Below are 13,399 nucleotides of genomic sequence, written 5' to 3' on the forward strand. Positions count from 1 at the left end.
AATGATGAGTTGTGTTGCAAAGTGAGTCCACATGAGAGTCACGGGTCAGTTGTACTTAGAAATATCCACTGTTAATCACTGGTAAGACAACTGAGCAGGGTTTTGTTTTGTTTTCTTAAATCAATAATTATCTATTTCAGCTTGGAATCATGTGCGTTTAGAAAGGAAGACTCAGACCTCAGTGAAATTCCTGAGGTGTGGGAGCTATTTCATAGTCTTTTGTGATATATTCTCATCTGTGGGCCTTAATTTGTATGATTAACTACTGCTATTGGTACCTGGGGTTTATTTAGCAGGCTCAGGACCAGCATTCACCAGCGTGGGCTTATAGCAGGAGAGGCAAACAGGAGACAATGGCTCCCTTGTTCGCTTGCTGGAGGTGAAATACAATCAAACTAAACACAATGGCTTTGTGTGGGATTCTTTTGCTTGCGTGAACCAAACACCCCTGGTGCACCAGCGGCCTTTTCAATTTTGAAACCGTATTTAGTTGAAAAGCAACTTCAAGAGGCGTCAGCAGATTTTATACGACGACGCTTTGGATATTGGCTGGAACAATCAATCATCGGTGCAGAAGGAAAAAGCTGAAATATGAGATTGAATGCAGGTAAAAACAATTATTAAAGTCGTTTTACTAACATCCTCAATCCAATGAAATATCCACAATATGTAATGTAATCTTATAAATCAGTGTAACTCGACCCGATGAGACACTCGGTCATGTGCGACTGGTTCGCCCTCTGAAGTTTTACAAGTTGCACCAACATGTTGAGTCCTGCAGTGGAGACGTCTGCGACAGGACGGAGTCTTGAGTCAGCCGCCCGAGGAACAGTTACGTGACGGAGGGTGGCGGTTACAACACTGGTGAGAAGGTTGAAACCATTTAACCTCGGAACCACTCCTGCGAAGAGGAAGAAAGCACAGTTAAGGAAGCTAAATTTGAAGGACATTGGTGGTAAAGTGTCTCATCACATGACGGGAGGCATGACTGACTCTTTACTTAGTGCAGCTGTCTTGTCACACTCAGTACAGATTATAGTTTAAAAGCTCAGGGTGCACATACTCTCTCCTTTATTTGTAAATGAAGTAAAAAACCCTGTAGCTTAGTACTGTCCCCTACAGGGAGGCAGAGGTACTACTGCTTCAATCTCTACTATCAGAGCAGTCAGATTAAATGTCTTATTGCCACACAATCCTTTATTTATTTTAAGTAGTATTGTGGGTTTACAGGTCTCAGTAAATCTGTTAGATAGCTGCAGCTCATCCAGAGGCGTTTACTGGGTTTTCCCAGAGACAGAAGAAACTTTTAGTTTCTCTGCTCTTCACCTGTGGAACAAACTCTCTGACACACTCACTTCTTTTAAATCAAGACTTAAAAAACATGTTTATTTACTCAGCCTGTCCATTAAACTATACATTTTACTTACTTTATTCCCTTTATCTTAATAAAGTATTCACTTTATTCTCCCTTTTATGCCTTTTTGTAAGCACCTTGTTTTAATCTATTTTCTTTATTTCTTTGTAAATCACTGCTTCGTGTCTGAATTGTGCTTCAGAAATAAAATTGCCTTTGAGAACCGAGGACATTTAATAAGACTCGTGGAGGCTCAGTCTCCTCACTACAAAGCAGCAAATATAGAAGTTTGTTGGTCTTCATGAGGAAATTATTGAGATGATGTAAACTCCACAGAAATTACTTTTTTAATCAGCATATGAATATAAACTTTTTTCTTTTAATTTCGATCTATTTCTAACCCAGACTTTGGCATAATGAAAATATAAAATAAAAAAAAAGACTGTTATTATTGGATTTACATTTAAAATGGTCACATTTTTCATCTTATTTAGTTTTATTTTTTACATGACTGGTTGGGTTTAGCATCTTGGCCAGCAGATTTGGGCAATTGTTGTTTTTGGAGCAGTGGTGGCCTAGAAGTTAGAGAGGTGAATTCGAAATCATAGATCATAGAAATAAGATCCAGAAAAAGGAATTTTCCCAAGGGAATTAATAAAGCGTGATTCATTTAGTTTTACTTTAGTTACTTCACAAAATTTGTGTTTGAAAAAAAAAAAAGATGGTTAATGGAACAAATATAGTTTTTGTTTTTAAAAAAAGTTTTGTATCAAGAGATAATTGTCATTCTCTCTCGCGCTTTCTGACTCTTAAGGTAAATTAGATCGTTTAAAGATATTAGTTGGTTGTTTCATTTTGAAAAGCAGGTGCGGAAGTTGCGCGTTGTTGTTGCGGTGTTCCACAGGGAGGAATGTAAGGAGGGATCAGGAAGACGCCAGAGGGGAGGACACGCGGAGAGAGAGGGAGGGAGAAGAAGAAGAAGAAGAAGAAGAAAAATCAGAAGTTGACACGTAAAGAAAAGAAGAAGGAAAAAGCAGGAAGTTTATTTTGTATTTTTAGAATCTGACAGCTGCCAATCAAACGCCCGGACGGGTGTCAGCGGACCACGCCCCCCTCAAGGTAACCGCGCGCCCGTCAAGCATCAGAAACCTGGAGTTTGTTTTTACTTTAACTATAGAAAGGCAAAAACGTTAGAGTTAGAAAGGAAGAGTACTGTCAGCCAAATGTGATTACTTCAATTACATGATGAAATACTAGAGAGAGAGAGAGAGAGAGAGAGAGAGAGAGAGAGAGAGAGAGAGAGAGAGAGAGAGAGAGAGAGAGAGAGAGAGAGAGAGTTTGGCATAAGTGTCTGTAAGCTGATTTTCTCTCTGTGAATAATTTGCAGTATTTGGTTACTCAGTCTGTCGCTCTCCAGACGTTCTGCCGGTTTCAGCTGGTCTGAGTTGAGTGAGGAGACTGGAATATATAAAACTGGTGTTTGGATTGAAGCGAGGTCACAGAGCCGTTGCAGGATGCACGGTCACGTGAGGCAGAACCCTTTTCTCTGTAAACACACACCTGGACAGGTGAACACACTCGTCAAGTTCCCTCAGAGTGGCTTCAAGTACAGCAAGTTCAGTTTCCAACATGACTGCCACAGTGACACATCAGCAGGTGGACGTTTTCTGACTCCTATGCAAAGTGTTGGGGTTTTTTTTTTTCAATGAAAACAATAATTGTATTTATATATGAAAGTGTTCTTGTGAAATACTGGAATGTTACAAGTCATTTTACCCAGGATGTAACACGAGTCATTTACGATCTCAGAGACAAATAGAAATGTGCCATGAACACACACACACACATGGACACACTCAGTTTCAATTCCATATTTAACTGTAGAATTGACTCACATTAATCTTCTGCAGAGTCACTCTAAACTCAGCAGTAACTACTAGTTACTAACACCCCGACATATGTACCTGCACCCGACCACCGGGCGGTAATTTCCCTCATTCGGACGTCAATATATGAAATATAAAAAGGTCCGAAGTCCAGATGACTGCTTCACTGCCGCATCGGTTTGTTTTTATTGAACTTTTGAATTTTCATGTGAAAGAAACTTCAAACCGTGAACACGTTGTGTCTTTAATCCGTAACTATCTCTCGTTTTCTGCCGTCGTTTTAATGAATAAAGACAAAAATAGTCAACTTTTTTTTTATTTCAGTTCTGGTGAGACCTGTCCCACATTAAGATTGGCTGAGCCTGGCTGAGCGTCCACATCTGAGCCGTCTCCTCACAGATCTCTGATCTTTCTCGCTGCCTTTCTTTTTTTAGGATGGATGGAAGCGGCTCAGGAGGAAATCCCAGTGCTGCTTTGTCTCACTCACATCCTGCCCGCCCTGACCAGCAGACGCCACGACCAGCCGGCCAGATGTCACAGTCGGAGGGTACAGACCGGCAGAGCAGGCAGGACGTCCATCTGTCCAAGTTTTATGTTGACCTCAGATCAGCAGAAAATCACCCAAAAGACCAAAGACCTTTAGAGGAGGACCAAAGTCCAACAAAGGACGGGAGACCATTGGGGAAATACCAGGAAGGTCAGAGTCCAGCAGAGAAGGACCAGAGGCCAACGGGTGAAGACAAGACACCAGCAAAGAAGGACCAGAGACCATTAAGGAAAAAACAGAAACCAGGAAAGAAGGAACAAAAACCCCAGTGTTCAGCAGAGAAAGACCAGAGATCAGTAACAAAACTCCACAGTCCATCTGAAAAAGACCCAAGACCAGGAAACAAGGACCAGAGATTAGCAGAGAAGAAACTGATTGCAGCAAAGACGGACCAGAGTCCACTGAAAAAGGACCAGAGAGCAACAGAGAAAGACAAGAAAGACCAGAGTCAAGCGGAGAAAGACCACAGTCCACTAGAGAAAGACCAAAGTTCAAAGGAGAAAGACGACAGTCAACCAGAGAAAGACGACAGTCCACCAGAGAAAGACCATAGGTCACCAGAGAAAGACCACAGTCCACCAGAGAAAGACCACAGTCCACCAGCGAAAGACCATAAATCACCAGAGAAAGACCATAGTCCACCAGCGAAAGACCATAAATCACCAGAGAAAGACCACAGTCCACCAGCAAAAGACCATAAATCACCAGAGAAAGACCACAGTCCACCAGATAAAGACCACAGTCCACCAGAGAAAGACCATAGTCCAAAGGAGAAAAACCAGAGAGACCACAGTCGTTCTAAAAAAGACCAGAGACCAGTGGAGAAAAAACTGATTGCAGCAAAGACTGACCAGAGTCCACTGAAAAAAGACCAGAGAGCAACAGAGAAAGACAAGAAAGACCAGAGTCAAGCGGAGAAAGACCACAGTCCACTAGAGAAAGACCAAAGTTCAAAGGAGAAAGACGACAGTCCACCAGAGAAAGACGACAGTCCACCAGAGAAAGACCATAGTCCACCAGAGAAAGGCCATAGTCCACCAGAGAAAGACCACAGTCCACCAGAGAAAGACCATAGTCTACCAGAGAAAGACCATAGTCTACCAGAGAAAGACCACAGTCCACCAGAGAAAGACCATAGTCCAAAGGAGAAAAACCAGAGAGACCACAGTCGTTCTAAGAAAGAAAAGAGACCAGTGGAGAAAGACCAGAAAAACCAGAGACCAACAAAAAAAGACCACAGTCCATCAGAGAAGAACCACAGTCCATCACAGAAGGACTACAATCCAGTAGAGAAAGACCAGCGACCAGTGGAGAAACATCAAAGACCATCAAAAAAAGATCAGAATCCAGGAAAGAAAACACTGAACTCATCTGAGAAACACGACAAACTCCAAACCCTCCAAGAGAAGGACCAGGAGGACCAAAGTTCAGCCGAGACTCAACCGATGAGAAAGGAAGTGGATAAACAAAATATCTTTGAACCAAGAAACCATAATCCTTTACCAGAAGATTCAACTTCCTCAAAAGAAGATTTACATCAACCAGGACCAGAAGATCCCCGCCCAGACACATTAGATAAAACACGACTTGTTGCTTGTCCTTCACTGCAACAAAAACTGGAAGCGTCTTCTCTCGTCAAAACTCCTCCTCCCAAAGAGCCACCAGATCCACTTAAACCTGGTCCTCTTTGTGCAGACCAGAACAACTGTGAAGCGTGTCCTCAACCCAAACAGGAAGCAGGACAAGATCTAGGTCCAGATCCACAGCCAGAACGAGAGCAAATACCAGACCCACAACAAAAACTTCATCGGGCACCACATGAAGAACTCGGACATCAAGCAGAACTTTCTCAGGACCAAAGTGTCGAGAACCCTCCTGTTCCTGACGTGGACAGAGAACAGACTCCTCCTGCTGAAGTCCAGCAGAACCTCCTGGCTCCTCCAGCCACGGAGTCAAGCTTGACTCCAGCTCTCGCCCTCAACATTGAGCCCTCCAGTGACCAGGTACAACCCCACCCTGCGGCTCCTTCTCCAAGTGAGCCCAAACTGTGTGGCTTCCTGCAGAAGCAGGGGGGACCGCTGAGGGCCTGGAAGCAGCGGTGGTTCACCTACGAGGAGAAGAAGAACCAGATGTTCTACTACCGCACACCGCAGGATGTGATGCCGTTGGGCCGGGTTGAGCTCAGTGGCGCCACCTTCACATATCCCCTGAAGGCGGAGAAGGGCACCTTCCACATCAAGACACCCGAACGCACTTTCATACTAAGGGTAGGAGGCCACTCAGAGAAACCTGGTGCAGGAGGCACGTGGTGATCTGTGAGTCACTGATCTTTGTCCTCCGCACGTTCTCTACCTGCTCCATCTTCTCCTCCTCCCCAACTTTCTCCACCTCTTCCTCCCACACTTCTTGCTCTTCCCCCCACCCCCTCCAGGCCATGAGCCAGGAGCTGATGCTCTACTGGCTGCAGCAGCTGCAGATCAAGCGGTGGCATCACAGGCAGAACCAGTCCTGCACAGGTCTGACCACCACCACCAACAACAACAACACTGCAGGTAAGAGGAACAAACCACAAACTGGTTCTTCTGTGGCTCTAAACAAGTTCCTCAGGTGGATCTAAGGGGTTCTGATAAAAATTCTGGATTCTAGTTCTGATAGTGGATCTCACTTGTTCCGAAGGTGTTCTAACTGGCTCTGATGGAGGTCTTATTGGTTCTAATAGCAGTTACAACTGGTTGTGACTGACGTCTAAATGCTTTTGATGGTGGATCTAATTGGTATTTTAACTGGTTCTGTCAGAGGTCTAACTGATTCTGGTTGACAAATAACTGGTTCTGTTATTGGTCAGCCTGGTTCTTAAAGTGGTGCTAAGGATTCTGACTTGTTATGATGGTATTCCACCTGGCTTTGGCGATATGGTTCAGTCCAGGTTCTTCTGTTTTCTGTTACTGGGCCCTCCTGTAGGCAAGTTGAGGATGTGTGACTGTAAGTCAGAGTAGAACTCACAGTCAAACTGAGCTTGTGACTGCAGGTTGGAGCGGATCACAGAGTTCCCATGAAAACAAGTGTGGGTGTGAGCTGTTATGACCTGACAGTCAGAGCTCCGATGTCTTTTCTAACTGGATTGACTGCCTCTCCCATGCTGAGGGAACACAATAAAAAATCATCAATACGTTTGATTGATTGAGGGGAATAACAGCCGGAGGAACTTTAGTCTGAAAAGTTTTTTATTTTACCTCGCAACTTTTTCATTCGTTCAACTTGTGTAATTGTTTACACTAACAGCAACAGTGTAAACATGAGAAATGCTTCTGTAATGAATACAGGAAACGAAGCAATCTTTGAGGCTGACATAATTTCCTGTTGTTGGTTCAACCGCATCCACTCGTGTGTGTGTGTGTGTGTGTGTGTGTGTGTGTGTGTGTGTGTGTGTGTGTGTGTGTGTGTGTGTGTGTGTGTGTGTGTGTGTGTGTGTGTGTGTGTGTGTGTGTGTGTGTGTGTGTGTGTGTGTGTGTGTGTGTGTGTGTGTGTGAGATCTACTGTCAAACACTCTGACAGCTCTCTGTCTCCCTCTGTCTGTTACAAAGGTAATTACACACAGCTGATTCAAAAGTAAGCCTCTTTTCATACTGATTGCATGTTACAGAACGAGTCCTGTCAATTGCAGAGTTTTCGAACTTCCTCCTCAGCTCTCTGAAAAGGAGTTTGGATTAACATGGGAGTAACCAGATAGAGGCAAGGGTCTCAAGAGTTAATAGACTGATGAAGTAATCCAGCTGAGCCTGAACCTGACTGATTTATTCTTCTTCGTTGTGTGGGCAGACGACTTCCTGCCGGTGTTGAAGAGCCCAATAGGTTTGGTCGGGGAGGAGGCGGCGAACACGGCCACGCAACGGACACCGCTCGCCAATGTGTCCATCAAGCATCCGCTCATCGAGCTCCAGTGAGAGTCTTCTCTCGAACACACCAGCAGTGTGACGAGTGTTGCTGTTGTCACTGATTTTCACGTTGTGGTTTTCTGAACAGAAATTCAGTGCACTCTCTGAGGAAAAGGTCCTCGCAGGAGTTCAGTCAGAGCGTGTTTCATGTCGAAGCTCCACTCAGAGTCGAAGCGGGCACCGCCGAGGCCGCCAGCCCTGCCGGTACTACACGCTACTTTACCGTACTACACACTTCCACATAGAATTATACAGACGTGTTTCAGCCAGGCATTTAATTCCTTTTATCACATCCTAGTGCCGTCACTGTCCAGGCCCCCCTCAGAGCCTCCGACTCCGCCCCCCATCCCTCCACTGGCTGATCCAGCAGGTCAGTCATCTCCACTTGAGGGCAGGGTGTCACCATCGCTGTTCGACAGCTACCTCAGGAAGATGAAAACGCCGAGTACGTCCACCATGTCGTTGCGACGCAAAGATTCGGACCGCACGGCCCGTCTGTTGCAGGAAAACCAGATGCTGATGGAGGAGGTCAAAGCTCAGAAGGTCATCCATCTCACACTACAGACACACACACAGCTCAGGTCAGCGCTCTATCGTGCCATCTCTGCAACTAAACTTTGTTTCCTGTCCTGCAGGAGCTGGTGTGGATCCTCCACAAAGCGCTGGAGGCGTCTCAGCTGGAGAAGCGAACCTGCGCCGAGTTCTTGTCGGTGGACGGGGAGCAGGAGCGTCTTGAGCTGCTGCGTCACCGCGAGCGTCAGGCCGCCGACCTGCGGGGCAAACTGGAGGAGGCAGAGGCCACGGTGGAGGCGACGAGGAAGAGCGCGGCGAGTAGAGAAGCGCAGGTGTCAGAGCTGCAGGAGAACATCCGGATGCTGACGGAGAAGAACAACGCCAAGCAGGAGGTGAGGGCGGAGCACCGACATGCAGACTGCCACGGACGGACAACTTCCCATACATGTTTTTTCAACTTGTGACCATATCCCATCAGGTCATCATCAAGCTGTCTGACCATGTGACCTCCTCCATGTCCAAGCCGTGGTGGTCCGGCTCACCCAGCTGCCGATACACTCAGGAATCTGCGTCCCTCAAGCAACTTCAGCAGGAGGTGGAGAACCTCAAGGTGGAGTAACTGCAACAATAGATCTGCCTCCTGTTCCCTCGTAACTCTGATTCTGAAAATTTTGATGGTGTAAGGTCACAGACTTGACATTAGTGTTCACCTAAACGAGTCGATGAATCGTCACAAATACAATCATAATTAGAATATGAGCACAGCTTGACTGCTTGACTGGGCGTGGAGTAGTAAGGAAGCTTCATTGATATCTGGTCTGAAGACTTTATATCGCAGTTGTTTGTGGCTACCCATTAGCCACAAGCTAACTAGCCTTGCCACCACCAGCTAAAGCGGCAGGACTTCTGCTTTCGGTCCGGACCAATCAAAAAGCTGTGTTCCTTCTTTACTTCCTCTCTGGTCAGTGTTTGTTTGGGGCGACAGCGCCCCCAAACCAACTGCTGGTGTAATTGCGTGACACTTTCCGTCAGTTTGATCCGGTCTCAAAAGTGGATGTGAACGCCACCTGAACCAATCGAAGGTGTGAAAATTCTTTGGATCAGGTGTAATTCAAGTCAGAATCAGGTTTAGATCACGTCGGAATCAAGTCAATTTAGATCTTGACTTTCTGAGCTCCGTGCCTCTCCTCAGGATGACATCGAGGCATATAAGATCCAGAACAAGTTCCTGAACTCAGAGATCTACCAGTTGACCAAACTGTGGCGGACCAGCTCCCAACAGGAGAAGAGCCTGATGGTGAAGGTAGGCATCAGGCCCCATCTCAATACTGTACGTTGTCCTGAGATGTCTGGCCTCAGTCTGAATACTCTCGACTGTCACCATCAAGAAGTTCCTCTGCCAATGAGCTCTTTCTATTCCGCCATCTGATTGGCGACTTGTCTGTCTCCTGATTGGTTGCAGTGTGCCCACCTGGAGGCGACAAACTGTCAAGTGGAGAGCCGTTACCTGGGCGTCCTGCGCCAACTGCAGGAGACCAAATCTCTGGATCCAGTCCAGCGGGAGGCCGTGCAGAACATGATCGAGAACGCCCTAAAAGGCAAACTGACGAGCGTCCTGAAACTCAACACGAATAGGTACGCTTACCTGGCAACCAGGAAAACTAGTTAATCTGACTCGGGTGTCAAGATGAAATTGATCTGGATCTGTTTCAGACATGGTTTTCTCTGCGGATGTTTGGCCCATTTGTGTGGGGAATGTAAACCCCACGTTGTCGTCCTCAGGGAATACGATGAGTACGGCTTCAAGATTGTCCCGGACTACGAGGTGGAGGACATGAAGCTGCTGGCAAAGATCCAGGCGCTGGAGATCCGATCCCACAATCTGCTGCATCAGGTCTGAGACCTCAGAGAGGCACTGAAAAACAAATCAAGTCATAGCTGACGAAGTGATTTGATGTTGTAGTGTCCACATAGAGAGTTGATCCTGGTCTTCTGGTCTTCAATAGCCTCTGAAGGGCTCTGACTTTCTGTGGTGGTCTCTGTGCTCCCTGCAGGAGGCTGTGGAGCGCCCTCTGTTGAGCCGCTGGGCTCAGTATCTTGCGGGCAGGTCGGACCAGGACCTCTGTCCCTCCCTAGAACTCAAAGTCTTGGTGCGAGGAGGGATCCCGCCTGAGTACCGACCCAGAGTGTGGTGCTGGATAGTCCAAACCAGAACCAGGACCATTCAAGACCACCATCCACAGCACTACCAGCAGGTAAGTGTTCCTGCTCCCGCCTGTTGCTTTGTGACTCTGCCATTACATGTTTGAGGATGCTGAGTCATCCAGCCTCTGTGTTTCCAGCTGTGTGAGAAGAGTCGGACGTCTCCTCATCCAGCCTCCAGGCAGATCCAGCTGGACCTCCACCGCACACTGACAACCAATCAGCACTTCTCGCCCTCCAGCCCCGCCCTCCAGCAGCTCTCCCGCATCCTATTGGCCTTCTCCTGGCACAACCCAGCCATTGGTTATTGTCAAGGACTCAACAGGTTCTGCTCAACCTAATTCTTCTTTCTGTTGTAAGAATGTAAGTTTACATGTTGACACGTTGTGTGTCTCTCAGATTGGCAGCCGTGGCTCTGTTGATCCTCCAGAATGAAGAGGATGCCTTCTGGTGTCTCGTGGCCGTTGTAGAGTCCATCATGCCTCTGGACTACTACACCAAGAATCTAGTGGCATCTCAGGTGACTAAACTAACCCAGTATGACTTGGACCCTTTAATGAGCCTGGCCTGTGTCTGATCCTGGTCTCTGATCAATGTGTCTGCATACAGGCGGACCAGAGGGTTCTGAAGGACTTCATGATGGAAAAACTCCCCCGTCTTGCAGCTCATCTGGAGGAGAAGAACGTTGACGTCTCACTTGTCACCTTCAACTGGTTCCTGGTGGTTTTCGTGGAGAGTCTACCCAGCGATATCCTCCTGCCGCTGTGGGATGCCTTCCTGTACGAGGGCACCAAGGTAACAGGCACCTGAACGCACCATTGCTCAAAATACAAACAGACTTCAGAGGAACGTTACTCAAACATCACTTAATGTTCTCCAATACTCTTCACGATGGGTAAAGAAGTCCATAATTCAGATGATGATCTTATGTATGTAGTTGTAGTATAGGTCCTTTCCTGTTTATGAATCCTCAAATCTTCTGAAATATATTTACTTCCTGTGTCTTCAATTTATCTTATCTATCTATCTGAGAAAGATTTGCGCACACAATACCACATGTGATGTCCAGGTGAGTGTGTGTCCGTGTGTGTGTCTGCCACAGGGGCTTTCAAGGTGTGTATGTGCGTTCTACAGGTGATGTTCAGGTACGCTCTGGCTCTGTTCAAATACAAAGAGGAGGACATCTTGAAGATCAGTGACAGTGTGGAGATCTATCAGTACCTGCGTTTCTTCACCAAGACCATCTGTGACGGCAGGTAATCAACAAGTCCTCGCCACCTTCAGGACTTCAGAGATCATTGTGACAGTTTGTTCAAATCGGAGGGCGATGACTCGGCTTTTCTCGTGTCCACCATCTGCCCCTGCAGGAAGCTGACCAACATCGCCTTCAGTGACATGAACCCATTTCCCCTCCGCCTGCTGAGGAACCGCCGGACGCTTCACCTGGACCGCCTGCAGGGGGAGCTGCACGAGCTGGAGGAGCAACAGAAGGCTTTCCTCACAGAGAGTGCTGAACATAAAGACAAGGACGTTGACATGGCGGCCAGCGAGGACGATGACGACCTCTGACCCCTACGCCAAGACCTTGGAAAGCCAGACCAGGATATCTGATCGCAAATCAACATTTCTGACACAGAATCATGACCTCTGACCCCAAACCATGACCTCAAAACCCTAGACCAGGATATCTGACCACAAATTAAACACACTAACAATGATCTAATCTGACTCCAAACCCCGACTGCTGACCTCTTGACCAGAACCTTTTACCCCTACACCAAGACCTCTGACCCCAAACCATGACCTCTGACCCCAGACCAGTTACCTCAGACTGTTACCTCAGATTCATCTGCTGAGTTGATAGATAGAGCAGATGAGTTTGTGCTGTTTGAACATGGTTGAGTTCATTTCACAGGCTGCTTCCTGTTTCCTCAAAGTGCATTATGGGCGATGGAGTTTGACGAGGTTCTTCTCAGGCGACGTTTTATTCACATGTGCATAGCCTTAAACTTTGTATATTTGACAATAGCACTTGTTGTTTTTAAAGTTTCTATTTTTGTTTTAATGTTCTTTTATTTGTCTGCTTGAGTTTTGCTGGATAAATAATGACTCTGTTGGGGTCAGCGTGTGATCAGAATATGCAAATTACCCTAGTGGTAGGCTACCGGAAGGTTCTACCCTGTCAGAGGTAATTTACATATAAACGAATCGCCAAACAGAAGTAAATTGTTATTTACGGGTTGACAATTACTGATCACTAGCGGTAGGCCACCAAAGTAATGGATTACTGGAGTAATAGAGTACTAAGGTAATGTACCAAGTGTAAGTTATGCAAAGCTATAAAGGTTGATTGGAGTAAATAGTCAGTTATCGGCCAACAGCTTTGAGCTAAAAAGGGTCGCCTGACGGGAGGAACCTCCACGGGGTCCAATCGCGAAGGCGGTCCACCAGTGGCACGACCGGTCAACAGGCGTGACGGGTCACTCCTTTGTTGACAACTGCGGGTCAGTGGCGTGACCTACCGAAGCGCCTGTGGACCCACAGGAGGCGACTCGCTGGAGTAACCGGGGAAAAGCTCAAGCTGCGAAGGCGTCACAAATGGCTATTGACCTATCAATGAACAACGGTACTTGATTACGAGTGATGATTAAATTACGGAGAGCAACCTATGATTCAAGTTATCAATGAAACAAACCTGCGATTTGTAAGTCAATAACTGAGGGGAGGCTGAATTACTTCGGTGGAGTGGACCACCGAAGGTGATCTGCAAGTAATTTAGAATGGATTGTTAATCAAACAAGTTTGGTTATTTATCTAATAACAATCGGGAGTAATCAAGGAGGAGTTGGAATTAATTAAGTAAAGTCGGGGTTTACTAATTAAATACAATGAGTTATTTGAATGAGCTAAACCATTGAAATTGAATTAAATGCAGTTAGGATTATTAATTGGATAAACTTGC

General features: G+C 46.4%; 1 protein-coding gene across 1 annotated transcript; it reads left to right on the top strand.

Annotated features, from left to right (window-relative positions):
• Positions 1 to 2,258: 2,258 nt before the first annotated feature.
• On the top strand, positions 2,259 to 13,105 carry tbc1d2 (TBC1 domain family, member 2). Its single transcript, XM_080465899.1, has 17 exons — positions 2,259 to 2,473; positions 3,675 to 6,054; positions 6,219 to 6,339; positions 7,607 to 7,727; positions 7,811 to 7,926; positions 8,021 to 8,265; positions 8,358 to 8,627; positions 8,714 to 8,845; positions 9,428 to 9,538; positions 9,698 to 9,870; positions 10,018 to 10,129; positions 10,290 to 10,490; positions 10,578 to 10,762; positions 10,837 to 10,957; positions 11,047 to 11,232; positions 11,572 to 11,693; positions 11,805 to 13,105. Exons 2-17 carry the CDS (start codon positions 3,676 to 3,678, stop codon positions 12,004 to 12,006), a joined length of 4,797 nt encoding a protein of 1,598 aa, XP_080322025.1. The 5' UTR covers positions 2,259 to 2,473; position 3,675; the 3' UTR covers positions 12,007 to 13,105.
• Positions 13,106 to 13,399: the final 294 nt, after the last annotated feature.

This window comes from Lipophrys pholis (genome assembly GCF_963383615.2).
Source record: "Lipophrys pholis genome assembly, chromosome: 6".
Taxonomy (NCBI): domain Eukaryota; kingdom Metazoa; phylum Chordata; class Actinopteri; order Blenniiformes; family Blenniidae; genus Lipophrys; species Lipophrys pholis.

Excerpts from the sequence above, each read along its gene's own strand:
- tbc1d2 (XM_080465899.1), top strand. The coding sequence starts at position 3,676 with ATGGATGGAAGCGGCTCAGGAGGAAATCCCAGTGCTGCTTTGTCTCAC. Across the intron at positions 9,871-10,017 it reads CTGAAACTCAACACGAATAG|GGAATACGATGAGTACGGCT; the intron begins GTACGCTTACCT and ends TGTCGTCCTCAG. Across the intron at positions 11,233-11,571 it reads TCCTGTACGAGGGCACCAAG|GTGATGTTCAGGTACGCTCT; the intron begins GTAACAGGCACC and ends TGCGTTCTACAG.